General features: G+C 37.3%; 4 protein-coding genes across 5 annotated transcripts; 2 read left to right on the top strand and 2 right to left on the bottom strand.

The window, feature by feature from the left end:
• Positions 1-142: 142 nt before the first annotated feature.
• Positions 143-5,136, bottom strand: LOC141914731 (uncharacterized). The gene is made up of 11 exons (XM_074806011.1): positions 4,558-5,136; positions 4,108-4,414; positions 2,716-2,897; positions 2,530-2,637; positions 2,366-2,459; positions 2,205-2,254; positions 2,049-2,130; positions 1,252-1,337; positions 974-1,168; positions 797-892; positions 143-494 (listed from the first exon to the last, which is right to left on the bottom strand). The coding sequence occupies exons 1-11, from the start codon at positions 4,603-4,605 to the stop codon at positions 306-308; spliced, it is 1,437 nt and encodes a 478-aa protein (XP_074662112.1). The 5' UTR covers positions 4,606-5,136; the 3' UTR covers positions 143-305.
• A 3,009-nt stretch (positions 5,137-8,145) lies between these two features.
• On the top strand, positions 8,146-10,993 carry LOC141905427 (UDP-N-acetyl-alpha-D-muramoyl-L-alanyl-L-glutamate epimerase-like). Of its 2 annotated transcripts, none has more exons than XM_074794292.1 (2): positions 8,146-8,305; positions 9,018-10,993. In XM_074794292.1, exon 2 carries the CDS (start codon positions 9,022-9,024, stop codon positions 10,420-10,422), a length of 1,401 nt encoding a protein of 466 aa, XP_074650393.1. In that variant the 5' UTR covers positions 8,146-8,305; positions 9,018-9,021; the 3' UTR covers positions 10,423-10,993. The 2 variants fall into 2 exon arrangements, with proteins under 2 accessions (XP_074650393.1, XP_074650402.1); XM_074794301.1 differs by lacking the exon at positions 8,146-8,305 and adding an exon at positions 8,429-8,838.
• A 174-nt stretch (positions 10,994-11,167) lies between these two features.
• On the top strand, positions 11,168-13,888 carry LOC141914693 (UDP-N-acetyl-alpha-D-muramoyl-L-alanyl-L-glutamate epimerase-like). Its single transcript, XM_074805958.1, has 2 exons — positions 11,168-11,192; positions 12,120-13,888. Exon 2 carries the CDS (start codon positions 12,124-12,126, stop codon positions 13,522-13,524), a length of 1,401 nt encoding a protein of 466 aa, XP_074662059.1. The 5' UTR covers positions 11,168-11,192; positions 12,120-12,123; the 3' UTR covers positions 13,525-13,888.
• Positions 13,889-14,271: 383 nt separating this feature from the next.
• Positions 14,272-18,397, bottom strand: LOC141907672 (protein OSCP1-like). Its single transcript, XM_074797396.1, has 10 exons — positions 18,220-18,397; positions 17,725-17,879; positions 17,482-17,649; positions 17,132-17,212; positions 16,943-17,046; positions 16,367-16,492; positions 16,049-16,127; positions 15,706-15,836; positions 15,490-15,568; positions 14,272-15,350 (listed from the first exon to the last, which is right to left on the bottom strand). Exons 1-10 carry the CDS (start codon positions 18,329-18,331, stop codon positions 15,246-15,248), a joined length of 1,140 nt encoding a protein of 379 aa, XP_074653497.1. The 5' UTR covers positions 18,332-18,397; the 3' UTR covers positions 14,272-15,245.
• Positions 18,398-25,114: the final 6,717 nt, after the last annotated feature.

The raw sequence follows: 25,114 nt of genomic DNA, 5'->3' as shown, positions 1-25,114 counted from the left end.
AAAAAGAGACTCCATCATAATTTCAAATCAGTAGAAACTAAGAATATCAAAAATTTGTGAAAATACATACACATACTGTCGAATGTATTATACTTATTTTCTATAATATATTATCATTATATATACACTATTTTATGTACACGAAGCGTCCCCGTGCGGTTGGCTTAGACACGTTTTCGTTTAGACGTCTCATGTCGGCCACGCGCGTGGTTTTTGAATCGAGTTCATTTTTTGTGTGTGCGTGGCATTTTTTTGTTTACACGGGACAAATATTTGAAGCACGTGACGAAGTCAGATCATTAATCTCATTCGGCGACGATATTTCCAGACGTTTCCATCGGATTCTTGCATCCGGCGCAACATCCACCAGATGCTGCCACTGGCTGCGGTCGCGGCCGGAGTCTTGATATAAAGCGATACAGCACCTTTATTTTCGGCAGGACCTCGTGCAAGTCTTCCAACATATAGATGAATTCATCTTTTACGACGTGGCTCTGAAAGGACCGTGTCAACGATCAAAAATGATGAATTGAATAGAAAAATGGCTGTCTGGTGACAGAAGGACTCTACCGACAATAAAATCAACAATGGTTGTTACGGGGAGGTATCATGTTCAGTTTTAGAAGAGATTATTTATAACCGAGGGGATTTCAGTTAGATCCCTTCATCACGTCTCGTTTTATTCAGTCAGAATATGAATATTGATTAGATATCAAAAGAAATATCACTCTTTATAGTAGAAGAATCAATGAATAGATTGATTTTGTATCTGAGATGATCTTCTACGTGTACCTACCCTTAAATCAAGTAACTGTAATTGAGATGAGTCATTTTTTAGGAGTGCCGCTAAAAGGGAGTTTGCAGCAATATGATCAAATGCATTATCGCTGATCTGCAAAAATAATTTCAAGAATTATTATCGCTACTTGAGCATTTTCAAAACTATATACGCATTGGCGGATGGCCTTTTTACCTTCAATGTTTCCAAAGTATCATTTACTTTGATTGCCTTAGCGATAGTTTCAGCTGCTTCGTTATCCATGCGATTACTTGTGATATCGAGTTCTAGAAGTGTTCGGTTATCCATCAGAGCCTTACCGATAGCTACACCACCTTCAGTGCCAAAACCATTCCATGCTAAATTCACCTTCTTCAGCCGTACATTTTCCTATAGCAAACAATTAAGTTGAAATTTGTTTTGAAATTGCAATAAGATGAACAAGGTGTGTTATCGGGTTTGTTAGTGTATACCTGCAGTCCCTCGGCTAATGCGATTCCTCCAGCCCTACGAATGTGATTCCAACTTAGATCCAGAACTTCTAAGGTATCATTTTGAGCTAGGTAGAAGCGTAAATCATAACATTTAAAGTAATTACGAATACAATTTTTTTTACTTCAATCGATACAGCCGGTAGTAACAAAACAGGCAGAGAAAATATTTTTTTTTCTTTATATTTTGTATCTATCACCTGACTCTTATTAGAAGAAGCAACAGATTCCGATAGATGTTGAGTGTGAAGCCGATCCTCAGCGACACTCCCAATGTAAGCAGTAATTTCACAGAAACCGAAAAATGAACTTTTCACACACATGCGAACATCTTATCAGAGTTTATTGACTTTTTATCTCTATACAGCCGGTAGTAACAAAACAGGCAGAGGAAATATTTTTTTTTCTTTATATTTTGTATCTATCACCTGACTCTTATTAGAAGAAGCAACAGATTCCGATAGATGTTGAGTGTGAAGCCGATCCTCAGCGACACTCCCAATGTAAGCAGTAATTTCACAGAAACCGAAAAATGAACTTTTCACACACATGCGAACATCTTATCAGAGTTTATTGACTTTTTATCTCTATTTCATGCGGTATATCATATGAGATTGGCTCGTGGTGGTGACACGTGGCAGTTTATGTCATTGCTCATTGAAAGACTCAATACCGTCATAAAAGATGCGCGACAATATACCGTATTCTATAGACATGAATACGTTTTTTTCTTATATAAAGTTAGAATGTGAACACTCTTTGTTGTATCGGTTCATTACCTATGGCTTCTCCGAGTTCTTCGCCGGCTGCATCTCCTAGTTCATTGTGACTCAGGTCTAGTTCTCGTAATGCTCGGTTTTCCTACAAATGTACGAATTAGGAGGTTTTTCAAATGGAAAAATTTTGGTAATGACACAGGAAAGCTGAGTGCATACCTCTAATACTTCAACAAATAAATCTGCATCGCTGTCTATGAGATGGTTTCCTGAATTGAGAAAAAGATTAACTTCAATTTCAAATCGCAATCAAAGGGTCAAAACCAGGACGTTTCAAATGCTAGAAAATAAATTTAACAATTTTCTAACGTTTTATTTACCTGAAACATTGAGCTTCGTAATGAACTGATTAGCTTTTAACGCCGTACAGAGTTCTTCAGCGCCGTTACTACGAAGATCGTTTCCCGCTAAATTCTAATCAAGAAAAATGAAGAATTTTATATACAGATGTATATTTCATCAGAACAAGGCTGAATACACTTACTAGTTCCGATATATAACAATTTTCTAATAGCATTTTTGCTAAATGTTTCACCCCTTCAGCTCCGACAGCATTATCTTCGAGATTCAATTTTGTCAAGGTTGTATTTATCTGAAAGTCATAAACTTTTCGATCATGTCTGATGTCTGATAGATGGCGTAATGGTTTACGACTTGTCTGAATATTTACCATCAATGGCTGGGACATTGCCTCGGCACCAACCGGTCCACAGCAGTAGTGCTTTATGTCCATTGTTTCCAGGTTCATCTTTTTGATAAAAGGAGTAATCGGAACGACCCCCAGTTCTTCACACTTTTCAATATACCCGGTTAAACCGCTGAGGTCGACTTCTTTTTTGTCCGGATTAAAATCTGCAGTAAAGGGAGAAAGACAAGAAAGAATAGCTAGAAAATTAGTTCAGAGTCCTTTGAATGTAGTTCGATTTTTTAATAATTCAGACATGAATTAAGTACGACATCGGAGTAATCAGTCCGATTACACCAAGGTATGACCTAGACAGTTCAATATTCAAGTATGGGATATGAAAAAATAAAGATAAAGGCTCCAAAGTAGATAACAGTGATAGGTTAAGGGGTCAATAGATAAGCTGCTTAGTCTTTGGAAACAAAATTTCAAAATGTAATTTCCATAGTCCAATATTCTATTGTTTTCTACTGTCGATCTGGACTTTGGCGGTTTAACGTATAAATGCATTTATGTTTCAAAAAGGTTATTTGGTAGGCCTGTAGATGAATATACGTACTTCGCTTATCAGAATCATGACCTTTTCTCGAACTACCTGTACAACCCTGAGAACATCGTTGAATATAGATTGTGATCACAAATGAATACGATTTAACGTTGGTATTTTTCTATTATTTCTGTACAAATAAGGAATATTTTCAGAATAAACTTAAACGGTTTTTGGCCGGAATTTATTCGTAGTAAATTCAATTCAATTCGTCTGCCGATCCGTGCACTAACGATTAATTGATCCTGAGCACGTACAATGGGCTTTACGCTATTATCTTAATCCGTTTTATAACTGGTGTACACTCTATCATGCGTACTTCAATTAACCGCACTAAAGTCTATTTGTGATTTAGGTTCATATCATATTATGGCCATATTGATTGAATACAGCATGACATGTGAGAGAATATATATGTAAAGTTAATGATCAAATGCATTTGATTTGATCAAAAATCAAAGCAAGTCAAACATATCTATAACGCATTTCAAATGTGTAACGCAATTTCTTATCACAAATGATGATATTGCGAAATATAAATACACAGATATTTTTGCACAAGTGAGAAAATCTCGAAACGGACCATAAGATAGAAATTGAAATTTCATCTTTAAGAAATCTAGTCGAGATCCAATGTCTTGCGATTCAAAAAATCAAAAACCCATTTTCAGGACGGAATTCAGGACCCAGTTTCACTGTTTGATAACTGGAAGATCTAATCTTTACTGAATATGTCGTTAAATGTAGTTCATGTCTGTGGAACAAGGTCCTGCACTTTTTCATTCATGAATCATCGATATAAATATTGAGGAAATCGTGTTGTCACGCACCTTCGCATTCTGACAAATCTGTATCGGCGTCCGAAACTTCATCTTCGTCGAATTCATTCGGAGCAGACGGCACTACGTCATCAATTCTCGACTGTTCCTCCTTTTGTGCTTCTCGCACGAAATCAATTTCCGTCAAAAATATATTCGAATCTTCATTATCAGAAGTGATGTCATCGGCATCGTTTACCGAATCCTCCGATCTGTGCCGATTGTTTCTGGGAGTGGTGGAAGACGTCCTTTGGAATTTTGCCGGTGAAATATTCCCAGTTCTTGGATAATTCGGTGAATTGCCGTACGTACGATCTACCTAATTTCACGAAAAGAAAAACAACAATTTTGAGAAATAAAAATACATTACTTGTTATTTTAGTATTGATGTTTGCTATGCAGAGATGAGTACAGAAGTTGCTGCTAAACACTTAGTAACGACATTTATGTACTAAGATTTACCTTCTCTGTTTCTGGAGGGACATCAAACGTTGGATAATCCGAGGCCATTCTAACCAGAAACACCAAGCAAATCGATTTACACCCTAGAACAGTAATTTTATATTCCAATTCGCCACCGAAATATGAATTTGTTGATTTCCGTCTAATGAATATCTTAATGATATCTTTATTAACACGGGTAGCTCTCTCAGTACTATAGCTACGTTCACCGCGGTTTTCAGTCTTGCGGTGCTTAGACCGTGATCAATACAAGCCACCCGAATGACAATAATAATCCCCGTCGAGAAATAATGGGCCTGTTCTACCGTTTATAGTTGATTGCAAACGCAAATGAATGGGGATTTAAGAAAACAACAGCAACAAGCACACTGAGATTAAAATATATCGTACTGATAGCTCTGTGCTGTCAGTACTGGCGCGGTTGTAATCCAATCCCCTGATACAAATCCACGTTGTTACGGAGGAATTAAAGACGGATTTAATTCCTTGGTAACGTGTCTACACTCAAATGATAGAATCATATTCACGATTGAAATATCATGAATGGAAAAAGAATAATCTGAAAATGATTTACCCTGCAAAACATGTAAATAAGTTGTAGAAAGAAGTGACAAAACATAGTGAACACTTTTTTATTCATAAGGCCATTTCATTCTTTTCGCGTCTCCGAGCTCAAGCAGAATGGAATTTCTGCCCTTATCTGAAAATGTAAGGAAAACGTCAAGGTATTTTTTCCGACATTGATAATCACGTAGCACGTAAATGTGCGCCCATTTCCAAAGCAAATTTCATATACATTTTTCCTTTTTTTAATGGAAAGATATCTTTCCAACGCGGTATGTCTAGTGGTATTGTAAAACCTTAGAATATACTGACAACGAAATTGTCTAGTGAAATAATATTTGAATATGGATTGCCTCAAATATGAAACAAAACAAAAACTCCTTATATCGGAATATTTTATGAACAGGTGTATATAATATAACTGGTTTAGCCGGTGTATTCAAATCCAATTCCTGTATTGCGACCACGTATACGTTGTATAAGATTGGCCAAAGATCAATGAACTTCCATTGACGTCAGATTTGATGCAGTTACAACGTTTAATCAGTAACAATGTATCGATGTATAGTTTTCAATAAAGCTCTGCAATATATCACTTCGTCAGTGAAGTTACTAGTTGCTATAGTATCAACGATACATTTCCTTCGTAATGGTTGGGTCTTGACAGTGCCAGAGATGCAGGCTTCAATATTGGACATCGAAAAAATGTATGCCACTGCCAATCTTGGAAAAGCCTTTTATGCAGTTGGAAAGATAATCTCGATGCATTTTAATACCTTTCATGTGAACTTTTCAACTGCTCTTATTCTGTTCTGTCATTATTGAATATTACTAGGCATACACAGGGCACGACCTTCGGTGACGAGGGAGATAAGAATTTCAGTCACAGTTAGAACGCATTTTTGCGCGCCGGATGACTGACATATTGGGTTCTAATTAATGGTACGTTTATATACAGGAACAGAACCATTGATACTCATGGATAACTATGTATTTGGTAATTTTTGTGAATTTTATATTTTAGATCGAATGAATCATGGCCGTTCTTTTGTTGAAATCTTACAATCGCGCCAAACATCAACTTAGCATAGTGTATGGTGTCGATGATCTACAATTTACAACATCACTGTGGTACCACGATGTCAATTTCTACGAACTGGAAGATGCATACGGAAAAGAATACATGGATAGGGTGTATTTCAATGTTGCTGCGTTCGAGATGAACAAACTGCAAAGTTTAAAACCGAAGTTTATCGACCTGGGTTGTTATGAACACTACCATACGGAAGCATTCGAGGAAATGTGGCTAAAACATTTCATGGGTGCTTATGCCCAATGGTTGTACGAGAATGATCTCCCTGATTATAAAGGCCCAACATTTTTGAATAAACCGAATGGTTCCACTTCTGTGCCAGTTGAGATGCCACCACCTGATGGGCCCGAGATACTGTCTTTGAACGGTGGAGGTAAAGATAGTCTGCTATGCATGACGATTTTTGAGAAGGCTGGAGTCGAGTACGGCACGCTTGGTTTTAGCGGTACTATTTACGGCACTTCACCTTTGCAACTTAAACTTATTCGCGATCAAGTAAATAATTGCAGCAAATCGCACAAACACCATCAAATATCAATGTACGATGACTTCTTAGATTGTCCGATTGTCCACATGAACGATTTCGGTGTAAGAACATTAGCAGAAGATGAAACGCTCCCTGCTGTTTTTGGATCACTGCCCGTCATTCTTCAATATCGATATCGCTACATGAACATGGGCCACGAAAAGAGCGCCGAATACCCGAATTTAATTTGGGAGAAGAATGGACTACCCATTAATCATCAATATTGCAAGAGTCAGAAAGAAGAAATGATGTTTGATTCTTACATTAGAGATAACCTGATTTCCAACTTCAAGTTCTTCAGCATTCTCAAACCAATTAATGATGTATTGATATTCAGCATGCTGAATTCATTTCATGCTGTTCACCTGCCTTATACTCATTCGTGTAACGTGGTGAAACCATGGTGCAAAAGATGCGCAAAGTGTGCCTACGTTTGGTTAGGATACATGGCATATCTGCCGACGAATCTGGTCGACTCGATATTCAAGGAAAACTTGCTGGACCTGCCCGAAAATCAAGTATACTATCGCCAAATGCTGGGTTTAGGGAAGCACAATGCGTTCGAGTGTATTGGTCAGATCAAGGAATCCAAATTAGCCTTTGAGTTGTGTAGACGTAAGGGATTGAAGGGAAAAGCGATGGACGACTACATCAACGAGGTTTGTCAGAACTTCGATAAAGAATCGGCCGTGGAAAGGCTGACAGAGGTCGACACCGAATATGATCGGATACCATCTGAATTCGCTGAAGGCGTCATGGACCTCTATCAGAAGCAGAAATTAATTGCCCGAGAGTACTTTAGAGAAATGCTGAAATAACGAAACGCAGGGATCAACGGCTCGAATAGAATAGATAAACAATTCCCATTAATCGATTCCAAATTGATAACCTGTGAATGTCAAGTGCATATATAGATGGCAAATACATAATACTTATGAAATGAATAATTCTGGTGTTAATAATACCTTTGTTTTACTATAGATATTGAATTTTCTAGATTTAGTGCGGGAATTTTGGCCTGCGGTGCTTAAAACGAACAAGCCATTGTGGACACGGCCCGGCTCTCACTATCAGTCAATCCGTGGTACACAGGACATCATAACCTGGACCAAAATGCCGCAATTCTTTACAGCAAACGAGGACACAATTTCGTTGTAAACGTATATCGACATTCTGTTTGAATTAAGATCCAACGATTATTGCTCTCCACCAACAAAATGGTTAAAACAGATTTATGCAGTTTACGAATAAATAAAAAACGTATGTGATTATTATACGTGCACGCACACTGCTGTGAATTAATGAACTGATAGCCTATGTCATAAATCGACGTGGTTCCTTCTTGCAAACAAGAAGACCGGTGACCTTTTTTAACGTTTATCCAAGTAGGCATGTCTAGTGACATAAATAGGCATACCTATTACAGCTACTAGCAATTATCTAACAATTAGATAATTGCTCGTAGATTACAGCTAGCGCCACCATGTATTAAACGGCAAACTCACTGCCAACATCGGAACATTAGCTAATATTGTAGTCGACGGGATTGTTGCAAGAAGGGGAAGGTATGTGTAAAGAACATTTCTCGTGCATGCATACTGGGCACATATCTACATAGTCACACATACGCTTGAATAGTTTCACTATCGGATATTTCTTTGGTTCATATCCGATTTAGACATCGAAAGGTTAACACAGCAGGCCTGTCTAAACATCTCTCCCGCCAACATCATCAGGAATGATTAAAATGTTTCGGCATCATTTTATTTGTAAAATCAACTATATTTCAGAAGACGAATATTGGACATAACCATAATTTTGTTTCAGTTACATCGTCAAAAACAATTGGCTCATTCAGATTCAAGATGGATGACCAGATGGTCTTGTTTCTAGCCTGAAATTTGGGATTACATTGGTTGTTAGGCTATGCTGTATATGATATTCTATGTAATGAGGACAGGGATTAATACGAATAATTTACACACGGATTTCATTATGTCGATCTATATGAATTGGTACATTTTTACTAATGCCACTGCTATAGGGGATGCATAGGAGGGAGGCTGAGAAACCGAACATCACTTACCTAATAAACTAAGTAATTTTTCTTATTGGGAATTCAGCATTTTGGGCGGGAGACAGATGTGGCAGGTAATTGGGGGTTAGCTGTCCAATATACAAATACAATTATAATGCGTGTATATTGCTTTCATGACCTTATCGTCAAATATATATTGCAGAACATGAAATTCAAAATATCTGGATTGTCTATTTCAGAATCATGGCTGTCGTTTTGTTGAAGTCTTACAATCGCGCCAAACACCAAATTAGTATGGTGTATGGTGTTGGTGATCTACAATTTACAACATCACTGTGGTACCACGATGTCAATTTCTACGAACTGGAAGATACGTACGGAAAAGAATACATGGATAGGTTGTATTTCCATATCGCTGCGTTTGAGATGAACAAGTTACAAAGTTTAAAACCGAAGTTTATCGACCTGGGTTGTTATGAACACTACCACACGGAAGCATTCGAGAAAATGTGGCTAAAACATTTCATGGGTGCGTTTTCCCAATGGTTGTACGAAAATGATCTCCCTGATTATAAAGGACCCACGTTTCTGAATAAACCAAGTGGTTCCACTCCTGTGCCAGTTCAGATGTCACCACCTGATGGGCCTGAGATGCTGTCTTTGAATGGTGGAGGTAAAGATAGTCTGATGTGCACGACCATTTTGGAGAAGGTTGGAGTTGAGTTCAACACGCTCGGTTATAGCAATACTGTCTACGGCACTTCCCCTTTGCAACATCGACTTATTCGCGATCAAGTAAATAATTGCAGCAAATCGCACAAACATCATCAAATATCGATGTACGATGACTTCTTAGATTGTCCGATTCTCTTCATGAAAGCTATCGGTTCAAAAACTCTGAAGGAAGATGAAACGCTTCGTGCGGTGTTTGGATCGCTGCCCGCCATTCTTCAGTATCGATATCGCTACATGAACTTGGGCCACGAAAAGAGCGCCGAATACCCGAATTTAATTTGGGAGAAGAATGGACTACCCATTAATCATCAATATTGCAAGAGTCAGGAAGAAGAGATGATGTTTGATTCTTACATTAGAAATAACCTGATTTCCAACTTCAAGTTCTTCAGCGTTCTCAAACCAATTAATGATGTATTGATATTCAGCATGCTGAATTCGTTTGATGCTGTTCATCTGCCTTATACTCATTCGTGTAACATAGCGAAACCATGGTGCAAAAGATGCGCAAAGTGCGCCTATGTTTGGCTAGAATATATGGCATATCTCCCGACGAATCTGGTCGACTCGATATTCAAGGAAAACCTGCTGGACCTGCCTGAAAATCAAGTGTACTATCGCCAAATGCTGGGTTTAGGGAAGCACAACGCGTTCGAGTGTGTCGGTCAGATCGACGAGTCCAGATTAGCTTTTGAGTTGTGTAAACGCAAGGGATTGAAGGGAAAAGCGATGGACGTTTACAATAATGAGGTCTGTCAGAAATTCGATAAAGAAGCGGCCGTGGAAAGGCTGACAGAGGTCGACACCGAATATGATCGGATACCATCTAAATTTGCCGAAGACGTCATGAATCTGTTTCAGAAACAGAGATTAGTCGCCCGCCAGTACTTGAAAGATATGCTGAAATAAACAAGTATATATCGTATAAGATTTAATAGTCAGTTTCTAAAACAACATTAACCCTCAAATTTGTCGGTGGATTGCATCTTGAATGTTACTTACATATTACAAATAATTTGTATCATATCTAATTTGAATTTATTTAGATTTTAGCTTTTTGATTAAAACTTTTTAGTAGTATCTTCAAAACGTTTTGACTTGAATATAACGATGTACATGAAGAAACTCATTGCAATGTCGGTGTTGAAATCAAGGAAAAATTTATACCGGGAAGTTTGGTGCGCACCATTAAAAACGAACATAGTCTGTGGGCACTTCCATGGCCCCGCTCTCGATCTCGGCACAAAACATCAGATGAACCTGAGGAAATGAGGACCTGGTTTCATTTTAAACGTATTGCGATATATCGACATTCGATTTTGAATCATAGATTGAATATGTATTGCTCACAGCGAAATGAAAATCCGATAGGTTTAATGCAGTCCACATAAATATATAAAGAGCATTGGCCATTATGATTATTAAAAGTACACACACCACTGCTGTGAATTTATGAACTGATAGATTATAGTAATAAATAGACGTGGTTCCTGTTCTAAAAAAAGATATGGCTTCTTTGTTAGCGTCTTTCTCAGTAAAATAGGCATAAAGGCATGTATATGCAGCTAGCGCCACCATGAACTAAAAGGACTAACTCACTACAAAGGTCAGAACACCAGACATCTATATATAGAGCTAGTACCAGTAGGCAAAGGGAGTTTAGTTGGAATAAAGTGAAGGTAGGTAAAACAACGTTTCTTTAGCACGCATATAGGACCCATATAATCAGACATACAATTTATTTTCACGGATCTTTGGTTCACTCCAATACGGATCACAATATTAACTCTGATGCCTATTACACAATATTGCTATAGCATCATTTCATACGTATTAATAATCTTCTCTATAATAATGCAGTGTTTTCGCTAGGTCGAATTTAAAGCATGGCGGTGCTCAGAAAACGAGCGCCAAAGGCGCGAGCCCACTTCAGGGACGTGGACGGGGGCACTCCCCCGGAAAAAAATTATATTTCAAGTGCTCAGATGCGTTTTTCCAGCATTTGGGGGCCATATTCAACTAGTTTGAATTCGGTAATTCAACCATGATTTAATAGTTTCGATTTAGTTGGGGGCTATGGTATATCCAGGAACGAAAGGTTACCTCCCGAAACCCTAACCTTTCCATTGTATTCAAGTCGTTGAGGTAACTTTTCATCCCTGGATGTATAAAAAACGCAAGTGGGTCAACCAGATTCAAGATGGCCGATAAATGGTCTTGTCATTTCTAGCCGTAATGGGTTTACTTGGATCGTTAGGCTATGCTCTATACATGCGTTGTATATGTGTGTTATTTCATGTAATAAGGACATGAATGAATACAAGTAATTTACAGATGGATTTCATTTGATATGTCAATCAATCCATATGGATTTGGGAGGCTTGACGCATATTGGGCAGTACGATCCATATAATTAACAGACGTACGATGAACTAAATTTTCCAAACCTGGCAACTCAACATATTTGGCAGAAGGCCGATGTGGCAGATAGTGAGGGTTGACACTACAATATGTACAATTATATATGTTGGTGTGAATACCGTTTTTATCGTCAAAGGTATATATCACAGAACATGAATTCATGAAATCTGGATTTTATATTTCAGTATCATGGCCGTTGTTTTGTTGAAGTGTTACAACCGCGCCAAACACCAAATTAGTATGGTGTATGGTGTTGGTGATCTACAATTTACAACATCACTGTGGTACCACGATGTCAATTTCTACGAACTGGAAGATACGTACGGAAAAGAATACATGGATAGGGTGTATTTCCATATCGCTGCGTTTGAGATGAGCAAACTGCAAAGTTTAAAACCGAAGTTAATCGACCTGGGTTGTTATGAACACTACCATACGGTAGCATTCGAGAAAATGTGGCTAAAACATTTCATGGGTGCGTATTCCCAATGGTTGTACGAGAATGATCTCCCTGATTATAAAGGCCCAACATTTTTGAATAAACCAAGTGGTTGCTCTCCTGTGCCCGTTGAGATGTCACCACCTGATGGGCCCGAGATGCTGTCTTTGAACGGTGGAGGTAAAGATAGTCTGATGTGCACTACCATTTTAGAAAAAGTTGGAGTCGAGTACGGCACGCTTGGTTATAGCGGCACTATTTATGGCACTTCACCTTTACAACTTCGACTTATTCGCGATCAAGTAAATAATTGCACCAAATCGCGCAAACATCATCAAATATCGATGTACGATGACTTCTTAGATTGTCCGATTGTCCACATGAATGATGTGGGTATAAAAACCTTGCAAGAAGATGAAACGCTTCGTGCGGTGTTTGGATCGCTGCCAGTCATTCTTCAATATCGATATCGCTACATGAACTTGGGCCACGAAAAGAGCGCCGAACACCCGAATTTGATTTGGGAGAAGAATGGACTACCCATTAATCATCAATATTGCAAGAGTCAGGAAGAAGAGATGATGTTTGATTCTTACATTAGAGATAACCTGATTTCTAACTTCAAATATTTCAGTATTCTCAAACCAATTAATGATGTATTGATATTTACTATGCTGAATTCGTTTGGTGCTGTTCACCTGCCTTATACTCATTCGTGTAACGTGGTGAAACCATGGTGCAAAAGATGCGCAAAGTGCGCCTACGTTTGGCTAGAATATATGGCATACCTGCCGACAAATCTGGTCGACTCGATATTCAAGGAAAACCTGCTGGACCTGCCTGAAAATCAAGTGTACTATCGCCAAATGCTGGGTTTAGGAAAGCACAACGCGTTCGAGTGTGTCGGTCAGATAGACGAGTCCAGATTAGCTTTTGAGTTGTGTAAACGCAAGGGATTGAAGGGAAAAGCGATGGACGTTTACAATAATGAGGTCTGTCAGAAATTCGATAAAGAAGCGGCCGTCGAAAGGCTGACAGAGGTCGACACCGAATATGATCAGATGCCATCTAAGTTTGCTGAAGACGTCATGAATTTGTTTCATAAACAGAGATTAGTCGCCCGCCAGTACTTGAAAGATATGCTGAAATAAACAAATTATATCATATTATACTACTATCAAAGGGTTCAATGGTCAGTTTTTATACGACATTTAACCTCCATTTCGGTGGTTTGATTTCAAATAGTTTTCATTATTTATTTGTAGCTAGTACGTAGCCTATATGTTTTGAATTTTAGTTTTGGTTATTTAATAGAAAGCTTTATTAGAAATATGTAGAATAAAATATAATCATATACGTGTAGAAACTCATTGAGTCGGTGATAGAAAATAAGTCGAAATCATTAGCATAATATTGGACACTAAAGGCATAGAATGCTGCATGTACAGTTAATGTACATGTACTTGTATAATGTATACGGGTTACGAAAATAGCATATATATAGAATGCGACAGTTGGGACACAGATGTCAACCTATTTTGAATAAATATATACCGTATTATACACATTTAGTCTTTACTCCGAAATTAAAATATCTGGTACGTAGAGCACTTCTTCAAAAATTACCGATAATAGAAAATCATATCTATAGCCGAGGTAAACCAGAGATGTTCATACATATTTAAACTTGATGGAAGATGGTATGGTCCATAGGATTCTATCTCTGTCGCGTATCCCTTCTCATTTTCCTGCAGTTAGCCGACCCCTTCAAACATTCAATAATCCTCGAAGAGATTCAACGAGCTGAACTCCGAAATTCTTTACAATGCAAAAATCGATTTTGCGAAAAAAAGATCAAAAATGAAGACTGATATTAGTATTTACAACAAAATACGTGTTCTAAAATCTTCGTAACTTATAACAAACAATTCAAGGTGCAAGTTCATACAGAATCAACAGTTACACATACACATTCTATAATAAACTGATCACAATAAAGATGTTGACAGAATCGTCGAACCATTGTCATGTTTTAGCAAATTCCGTTTGGACGATTGGAAAGAATCTCGCTTCGTTTCCCCAAAGAATCAACCAGCAAAATTGAAAGGTTTGGACGGAGTTTTTGATTGTTATGAATGTAATATCTCAAGCGTTCGAGTAATGAAAACTGAAACTTTACACCACATCAAGCATCAACCAATTACAGCTGACCAGACGCTGCCCGGGATGCATGAACATGTATCTAAACACATACAATTCGAAATAAGATAAATGCAGGTTCCTTTTCGTAAATTGAACCATAATCAGTTAGAATTGTTAGTACACCACATTAGACGGGAGATTAGCGGTGGAAAAAGGTGGCATCTTCTAAGCACCAAATATGCAATCTAGAACATTTTAACATCCAAGGGTCAAATTTAAACATTCATTTTCAAATGTCGTCTAATATCTATGTAAACCTATTATCAAAACAATGGACTCTAGAAAATAATAGTTTATTACATTTACAATTTGACTTATGCATTAGTCGTACATATGTAGAACATGTAAATGTAATTCTAAAATTGAAGGACGAGTGCAAGATGAAACGCTGGAGCTGAGGTCTTGTCGATGACCCGAGCCATTTGCGATCACCTGTTTGCAATATCATCGTTGACCAGGGGGGTAGGAATAGACCCTGTTCTATATTTTCTAATATCCAGTCGTACTACATTTTATACACCGCATACAGTAACATGAAAAAGTTAACATCGTTTTACAAGATATTTCACATAATCATGTACTACGTTGTCATAGATAAGAAAACGAGATCCAGGCATGAGGGCAGAAAACAGAGAAACACACATATTTTCATTTAGATTTAGATGCAATTTTAAGCTTTATCCAACAAGTCCAACAGATCATCGTCTTTTTGTTCGCTATTGTCATCATCGACGGCTAGTTCACCCATAATTCTGTTCAACTCTTGATTTTGTACCTGATAATGTAAAGACAAAATGGGAATCAGAGAATTAGTGTCTTCAGGGCAGCAACATGCTTTACAATACAATACCGTGTAACTACATAACTACAGATACAACAATCAAGTGCATTATTGAATTAAAAGAATTGCTGACCATTTGAGCGTTGATCCGTATCACTCCGGATGCTTCTTCTACAGTAGGTGACGCCGACGCAGCGAATGAAACTGCATTTCTGAAATAAAGGTTAATATTGAGATAATCGTTTTGAAGACGAACTCAGATTTACATCATTTTGACTATTAACTTGTAGGACTTATTCCCGATGATGATTTTCAATGATTTGATCTAAAATTGATTCATTACACGTACTCTTCTTCTTCATCTGTACTAAAAAGATTCAGACGGAATTCTGTTCGACTACTACGTTTGTCTCCACCACCGATTAAATGAGACAATAGATCTAGCTGGGCCTTGGCAAGAGGATTTGGAGTGTTTGCTTCCTTTATGAATAGAAAATCAAATTTTCACCTCAAGAGTTAATACACATATAGTAGAGTGAACGCATGAAATTCCGATCATTTGAGAAATCAAATCAAGGGATCAAGAATTATCATCTACATGTATTTTGAATCTAATCAGTATACACTTCGTATCTCAGATCAAAATGATCGTGTTCTTTAGCTAAACTTTTACTACAAAATAACTAACATACCATATCCGAGATTTGTGACACAACTTTGGTATTGGCAGGCCCAGAAAGCATCGTTTCAACTTGTCTCACAACATTGTACCTGAAAACATACTTCCTGCCATGAATTCAATAAGTTGATATGTTATATGCTCTCACTACATAATGAATGCAATTTGGCATTTGGGGATAAAATATTCACACAGCTTCAATGACATTGACATCGCGTATCCAACGCCATTAATATTTCATGTTGCTGTTTCAGCATATTTGATTTGATATATTTAGGGACCATTAATTTATTATGCAAAATGAATCGTCTCTTATGTATTCAGTTCATACATGTTTGTTCCTAATTTTGTGACTCGATCTCCGCTGATGTCATACGAGCCTTCGCTCGATGAGTTCACATAGTTTCCACCAGATGAAAATGGCACTGTACAGACATCGCCATTATCATTGAATAACCTAGGAGAGAGAAACAAAATATCTGAAAATCGCAAGTTTAAAAATGTAACTCAGTGTCACAAAAATATCAAACTCCAAGGTTAATTTCATTTCTTCATTTATTTGGTTTTTCTTAATTCGATAAGAAGTTACTGTAATCATTTTCCTGAAAGTATGAGGAACTGGTTCCAACAGACAAACAAATGTGCTCTATGATTCTCTATAGATACATGTAGCTTTAAGCTAAAAAGTGAAACCTTGTTTCTCATTTCTGCTGAGCTTAAAAGTTGACCTGGCTGGCCTATCTACTCTGCAGATGTTAAAAATTGTGATCAAGCTAACAATAACAGACCTGGCAGCTATAGAAATGAACTGATTACAAATTCTTATTGGGATTTATAAAATGATCTGGCCAATTAGGAGAAACCAGGTATCATTTTTTAGCCTTAGGATATAAACAGCTATGCATACCTAATGGTACCAGGAATTTCTGTGCCCGGTGGCACTAAACCGCTAGTAGGTAAAACAAAACGTCCATTTGCATTTTGAACTTTATCTTTTAAGAAAATAGACACCTAAAAGATAATTAGTAACATGAAGTCTCCAATGGAATTGATCATGCACAGAATTGCCTTGCCGCTTTATTTTCAACTTGCTTACCCGAATATGCATATCTTGGAAGAAGCTAAGAAGAGTCTGTCGAATAAGCTGGAAATCACCGGACGAGAGGGAAGCATAATTCTATTATAAAAAACAAAAACGTCTATTAGTCTGGTCTGGTTAACCTAAGCACCCGGTGGTCCTTATAAAACTCGGTTTTGGGTTAAGACTAAACGTGACCGAAGATTATTTTTGTTCTTTACATAGGTCTAATTCATTCATGGACGGTTTGAAATTTTGTTTATGGTCACACATTTCATTAAATCCAATCTTGAACATCTCATGGATCACCTTGAAGACCCTAGCACGCATTTTTCTAATATCAGGTAGCTATTTCGACGGTTTATTACCTGAATAAGAAGCCTGTACACATTTTCAACTTGTTGTCGAATGTTGTGCGAATCATTCACAAAAGCACGAATCGAATCCATGTGGTTCAAAGTTACGAGCAAAATCTCTTTCGGTTGCAGACACAACGAAACTTGATATTTGAAAGCCATTGTCATCAGGTCATATAACTGCAAATTGAAATTCAGTGATTAAACTGGAATTTTCAAGCGAATATAAGTTTAGCGAGTTTTTGAAATGCAGACCTTGTCCATACTGGCAGAATTAAGACGCATTATAGATGCATGAGCAAGTCTGTCAAATACTGTTCTCAATGCCTTCTTCGAGTAAAGTTCTTGAGGTTTAAATAGTTCTTCCATAAAACGCTTACTGAACATGGTACTAACAATATCATGCATTACTGAAATTGGTAATATAAAAGGGCATGTATAAAGAACCACAAATTTTACATTGAAGTTCAGATGCCTGTTTCTTCCCAAGTCAGATCAGGCTGAGCTTTTCAGATTTCTCATTCCTGTTATCTGTAATTTTACATTATTGCAGTATCTGATGTCAGCATTTAGTAATTGTCAATGGGTGATTCCTTTTCATGGTTCTCATTGAATTTAATAGCTAAAACCACCAACTTAAGTTTTTAAACTTTTTTTTTAGCTAATCAAGTCAAAAGGGAACTTCCTTCCATTCCATCAAGGCCTCCTGTCAAAAAAGATCTATTTTCATTAAAAAATACGAATGATCACCTCTTGTGGCCTTTTCACCGGGAATATTTTGAGCTCGCAGCCTTTGATCCAAAATGTACATCATCTCACCACCGAGATTGATGAAAAGAAGTGGAAGCGTTTTCAAAGACATGGTTGCTTTTTGAGTTTTGAAATAGATTTTTCGAACCCGGAAATGAATAATGATGGTTGTAGTAACAAGAGGCGAATTCTGTAGATGACGGAGCTACAGCCGCCGTAGTCTCCGTAACGCAGTCTGCATTGAAACATAAAATGAAAATTCCAAATAGTGGCGCGACGATTTCATTTGGCGCGGCAAGATTCGCGGACGAAATCGACGATGGTTTCACTCGAAACAAATGTTTTGGGAATCTTTAGTAAGATCATTAAAATGTATGTTTCAGTTTTGGTTTTTTAGTAGATTGGCCCCGGACCCTATCAAAACTGAAATAAGAGGACACCGGTAATGATACCTAGTTCGTGATTCAAACATATTTGGTGGCTGATTCGGGCCATACTAAAAGAATTTTCTGTACGGCTAAAGCGACGATAAAAAGATGTCCACATTGGCCGGTTTTTTGGTTTTCGCGCGCGAGAATTCAAAAAGTTTGGTTTTCTCGCGCGAGAAAACAAAAAATGGGCCATTGTAAAAAATTTTTATCCAGCATCTAGCCAGTCAGAAAAATTTTTCAAACCAAAATGTTTTGAATTCTCGCGCGAGAAAACCAAAAAATGGGCCAATGTGAAAAATTTGTTATCGTTGCTTTAGCCGTACAGAAAATTTTTTTAGTATGACCCGAATCAGCCACCATACAAAGAGGCCTAGTGCAAACTTTTAGTTTTTTTTTCAAATATTCATCTCCCATAGTCTCGGACTGGCTAGAAAAGTAGGCTATTTGATAACGCTGACTCAGTGGAGTGGCTTCAACAATGATTTTACCGCATCAGCACAACAGATTATCCAAAGGGCAAGCACTTCGATATTTTTCATCCGGATATCATTTATTTATCGACTGTAGTGTCTCTATCAGCCTCCCCAGCTCCCACGCTTTAACGTACGAAACGCATTAAACAACGAGTGACTTCTGCGTTCAAGCTGCTTTTATTCTGCCTAGTCACACATTATTTCCGCTGACGTTGTTTTTAGTCTCAGTACGTGGACTCGACAGATATGTCGATATAAGTGTTAAAGCAAATGAAGCGATATTTAACAAAACGTCGCAACGGGACTTATCATTTGGGAAAATCATTACGGTTGTTCCTGTAGCCTGCCTCAATCGATTTTTCTACAGAACGACGAGTAATCATTCTGACGCCACGACGTCAAGTGTTGTCTCATCACAGAGTCTCCAGCCCAGTTGCACAGTTATGACTTAAGTTCATGGTCTTAAATCTTAAGACGAGATAGATTAACTATAGAACTCAGTTGGTCTTCTGTTTTTAGATCTAAGCAATGGCTGTGCAACGGGGCCCAGATGACAAACGCCTATGTCGTTTCTTTTTAAATCGGGCAAAACCTCAACCGGACCCGAGAACACGTTGAATCTCCTTCCATACCCTGAACAAATATCATCATTTTTGTTTGATCATAACGATTTTCGTATAAGAATAAGAAAAAGTTTTGAAATTTTGTTCATCTTCTATCATCATTATCTTTCACATTCAAAATAGAATGTTACTATTCTATATCGTCAACTGTCGAGTCACCATTCCGGCTTATGTACAGCAGTATAGGCCTGTATTACCCCGATACCCCGTCGCCGCGTTTGCCGTCAGGATGTTGACCGATCGACGACCTTCGTCTGCAGGTATCGACGATAAAAAACCTAATAGATTTTCACTGTTGTGCGTGACAAAAATGTCAGTCACAATGATAATAGAACACTAGCAATTTTTGCCTCGTGTAATTTAGGCTTAAACGCGTATAATGTAGCTTACCGTGTAAAGTAATTAATGAAAGCGCGCCAACTTTCAGAAACGGCGAAGTAGAATATAAGATATATATCTTATTAGCTTGTGATCGCATTTTCATCTTCGTCCTCAATTCATCGTGCGCTATGAACAGAAATATTGGTTCATATCCCCAAGTGCGATCGCCGGGAAGTTTTTCATATTCTCTCTCATATCTTATATAGTAATTAGATTATTTTTACGCTACCAAAAGATGTCTTATATATGTATCTACTTCTTTCGTGTGGAATTATAGAGCTATGAGAATACACGCGTCCAGAATTAATAATACAGTGAAAGCCAAGATATTGCTCTCGCCGAGTGAGAGGCAGATACGAGTGAAAAATGAAAAACAAACAGAAATGATAAAGAGAGGGATGTGTACAAAATTGCAGTTTTGGATGCTTCGTATCCTCGATCGAACTTCGCTAGTTAGTCATATAGCTACTTTAATTAAGTAGAAGGCATAACCGAATCGACATTGGACAAATGTTAATTGATTTTAGGCTGTTTAAACTCTTTATGCGGCTTCTAGAAGATTGGTATGTGGAAATTAAGTTAACCGATACACTTTATAGTGAGACATACAGCGACCATGTTCAATTGAGAGATGTTGATTTTGCCTGAATGCGTCTACTTGAAATAATGTGTCTTGTCGTGATTTGTGTGTACATTTCATTAATTGAACTAATGTAAGCATCCAATCGAATCTAACTAGACTCGGATGACAAACGTTACTGATCAAGTCAAGGAACCACAACAACAGGCGAATCTAACTTAATTTTGCTGAGCCGTTCCGTCAAATTCAATTTCTTTTTAAAAAAATGTGTAAAATCAAAACCGTGGAATTATATACAATATATACGAACGCCATGTAAAAGTGAGATGACTAGTCACCAATATTCAACCCTATATCCATTCTTTTATTCGTTGAAATAAAATAAACATATCATATGGTATTCACAGAGTATTATTGGTTGTCATCATTGACGGTGGACAAGCAAAAACGCGTCTACATAATTTGAACTTATAGTTGCAAAAAGCCCACAGGACGATATCATTTTACAAGGTAGACACTATTTATTAGTGTCTTCAAAATATGTACCAGGACGCACAAGACTTTATGGTATACTTGCTATCAGTTTATCACACTGGTGCACATTTGCCAAGGCAAATGTTTTACCGTACAACATATCGAATGGATATTATATGATTAATCGGGGAAACGCATTGCAAATAATGACATCTTTGAAACATTTGAAAACGCCGGAAATCATTCAAACTAACGCGAACGTAAACAACACATTATCGAGATATCGTCCTGTAAGCATTCAGTCAAAATAATTTTACAGTTTCATTGAGTATTTCACAGCTGATTAAGTACATCGTTAATCAGATGTTGAAAAGACAACGGACGTACAAAAATACCGCAGCTGTCATTCACAGTTCACCGACCACGCTGTATTTCTCATTAATCGTCTAGCTTTCGCTTTCAATCGAAATTAATTGATAGATTAAATAGAAAAACAAAACGAAGAAAATGTCTGACATCATTGATTTACAATACGGAAACAAAGAAAAGACGTACGTTCATGTGACTGATTCTGATAAAACTGTCAAACACCATCGCATTATTTCATACTATATATATGAACTCGAAAAACATTATACACAACAAACTGTTAAATATATTTCCATCTAATTCTAAACGCAATTAACAACAAAAATTAAATTCACCAAATATTATCACAAGCGTTGGTTAAACTTGCACTATTTTACCGCTGCTATATAGTTTTTTCTTCCGTTTAATTGGACTTTTAAACATCCATTTAAAATGATATAGCTAAATCTCAATACGTATGTATTCTACACCAGAGACCATTGTAACCTTTTCCTGACCATGTTTTGTTTGTTCTTTTCATTTAGAGTATCGCTAAAATCTTTCTATGATAATCTATATAAGCTTATTCGACATTCGAGGAAATGCACTCGCAATAGGAATAGGCTTATCCCATATACAATTCCATCAACCCTTTATTTCTCAAATATGTTATACATGTATATATGTAGCTTAATATTGGGTATACACAAAAACACTCTACAATGTAATGCCAACCATGTACAACCCGAATTTGTGTATATTTTATGACTACAAGCCTGTGACAGACTAGGCGAATCATTCACCGCATAAATCGCCTGCGATTTGATTCGTCAGACCAAGGTTGACGCATTTAGGCGAATTCTGTGCCAAGTCGCACTCGCCGTTCAAATGATCCCAATATGATTCAGTACGTATTTTTTGCCGGATTTATTCGGTGGAGGTGACACACTGGGCGAATTTGGCAACGATTGAATTTCGGCGATGATCTTACTAGCACGTCTAGAAAGTTTGCGTCCCTCGACACACTTTGTTGCAAAATTGGGCGAAAATCAATCCGCCGAGTAAAATCCCTTCGTCTGTCACAGGCTTAACGATATATGCGAATATTATCGACAAAACGTTCTTTTCTAATAACGCATCTGATCTTTTTTTGCGAAGATAATTGTTAATAATCTCTCAATATTTATGAATATTTGCGTATAACACAATAATTACCTGTAACACCCAAAACACGAATCAACACTGATTATATTTTACTCTCTTTATCATAATTAGTTAGGATGGAATAGGTTTTGTGATGACGATGGAATCTTATAGCATGACGGTGGACTTCGCATGCGTTATGATACCAACAATATATATATTATACATTAACAACATTTGTTTCGTGACGTTACGATATTTCGATGATGCGACTAAATGGTCAACCAAACACAACGATGAACACAACTTGGGGTCTGGTTCAAGAGTCTAAAATCTTATTATGGTCAAAACTCAGATTTTGGACACAACTTATCCACGGTTGGTGTTATCAAGTCTCAACTTTTGATCTGGTTTTGTAAGATTTCTGGGCACACGTCGATTTTGTATGAGTGTTGTATATTAGTATGTAGTTATTCACTGTTACTTTATTGATTCATTCGAATACTACCATATTAAGACCCTAAAGCACGCGTCGATATCAACTTTTTTCACTGGATCGTCACATCACTTAAATCAATTATCAATCAATTATCCGATCCATGAACAGCGTGAATTATCAATCGAAAATTGTTGGCAACGTGCAAGGGAAACAAATAGAAATCAACCTGAGAAAAATCGTTAAATTGAGCATTTTACAGCGAGTTTGGTATTACATTTTGGAATTTCTTACCGGTACTCTGATCAGAAATGAGGTATTTTCGGAAGAGAAGAAAATATGATACTGCGATAGAATTTTCTGATTTAAACTCTTGATTGTACATGTATTTCGGTGAAGGCCTAGTTTCGCAAAGAAATTAAACGGTCATAAACTGAATTATAGTGAAGTTAAACTTTTTCGCGAAACCGCGGCCCCGGAAGTATAGATACTATGCATTTAGTTATAGAAGACTATAATCTATATTCGAGCGTATTAACAATGCTTTGATAATCATAGCTGACTTTTCGAAGTAATGAGCAACCAGAAGAAAATGAATCGAATGTATTGACCAGCGGTCAATATAACATTGTACCATCATTAATGAGTTGCCTATATGTGATTATTAGAGTTCAGCATGATATGTAAAAACAATTTTATTTCCTATCCCGGATCACCGCTTTCCCTTCCCGTACGTTCGTTCGCCATAATTTGATTTCCTTAATTAGGAAATGTGTATCTTGGCAACGTCGGCCGCGCAGAAAAATTATGATTCTTCTTGCGACGAGCAAGCGAACGCATCATATTCAATTTTCTATTCATAAACCGCGTTCGTAAATAAGCCCACAAACCGACATAAAACCCTCCCCGGAGGTTTTAGAGTTGTCTATGAAATATGGGTTCGTTTCATTCGAAGTAATTCTGCATTTCTAAACCTTCTGAATTTATTGATGTTTATTATGAAATATTACATCATTTGACAGCCAAGGAAATATTAGAGATCAACTAGTTTTTGTAACGGCCGGAATGCGAATTTAATTCCAATTGGTTACAAACGATACCAAATAATGAATCCAGCTTATCCGCTATCGCGGCATTCAGTGACAGAATATTTGAACGATGGGCCCCGGGCGGGCACCGGGGAAGTTACGCTGGGTTGTTTTTGTCTAACAGCGACAATTTGCCAGCCAATAGTTCAGCTCCCGTTTTAGTGAGTGAAACTTCCGTGCGAAATGATGCAGTTGTTGCGGAAGAGACCCAGTTGCCATGGTGACAGGAACGAACATGTTCCATTTTGTTGTCACTTCGATTGGGTTATTCTTGTTCAACGTGTATCGCATTGTACTGACAATAGTATATATATATTTGAATGTGGATGTAAATAGGAAGTGTGAAATTAAAAATTCAACAATCTTTCGGATAAACGCAATTATAACTTATCGTCTAGTATATTTTGCCTCTGACGACTGGTTTCGTTAATATATCAAAAATAATGCTTTTCCTGGAAATGAAATCATGGTAAGATAAAGTATGCGACGACTGTAATATGTCAAACGGATCTAAATGTATCTATATATTTCATATATTAAAGCGCGCACGCACTATAGCGAATACTGCCCCGTACAGATTCCTAAGGATTTAGTTTGGTATATTCTTATCCACCTGAACAGTGGAGCGGTCAGATTCAGACACTATACAGACGAAGAGAGTGAACTTCTCGAAAACCGAGCTGTCACTTTTCGCACGCAGAAACATGATGAGATCCGCATTCATCGTCCACTATCATTTAATCTAAATTATCTACACTAATACTGCTAAAAACCAATATAAGGTTTCCCAGAGCTATAATCTAATGCGAATGCCATGAAACAGCTTTTGAACTTTACACGGTTGATAAACTAATGAGACGAAGTTCACTGGTATCCTGCGTGAGATAGTATTTTATGTGATTCCCTTTAAGATTTTAA

The sequence above is a fragment of the Tubulanus polymorphus genome, chromosome 1 (genome assembly GCF_964204645.1).
Source record: "Tubulanus polymorphus chromosome 1, tnTubPoly1.2, whole genome shotgun sequence".
NCBI lineage: Eukaryota > Metazoa > Nemertea > Palaeonemertea > Tubulaniformes > Tubulanidae > Tubulanus > Tubulanus polymorphus.
This window is presented reverse-complemented; position numbering and strand designations above follow the sequence as displayed.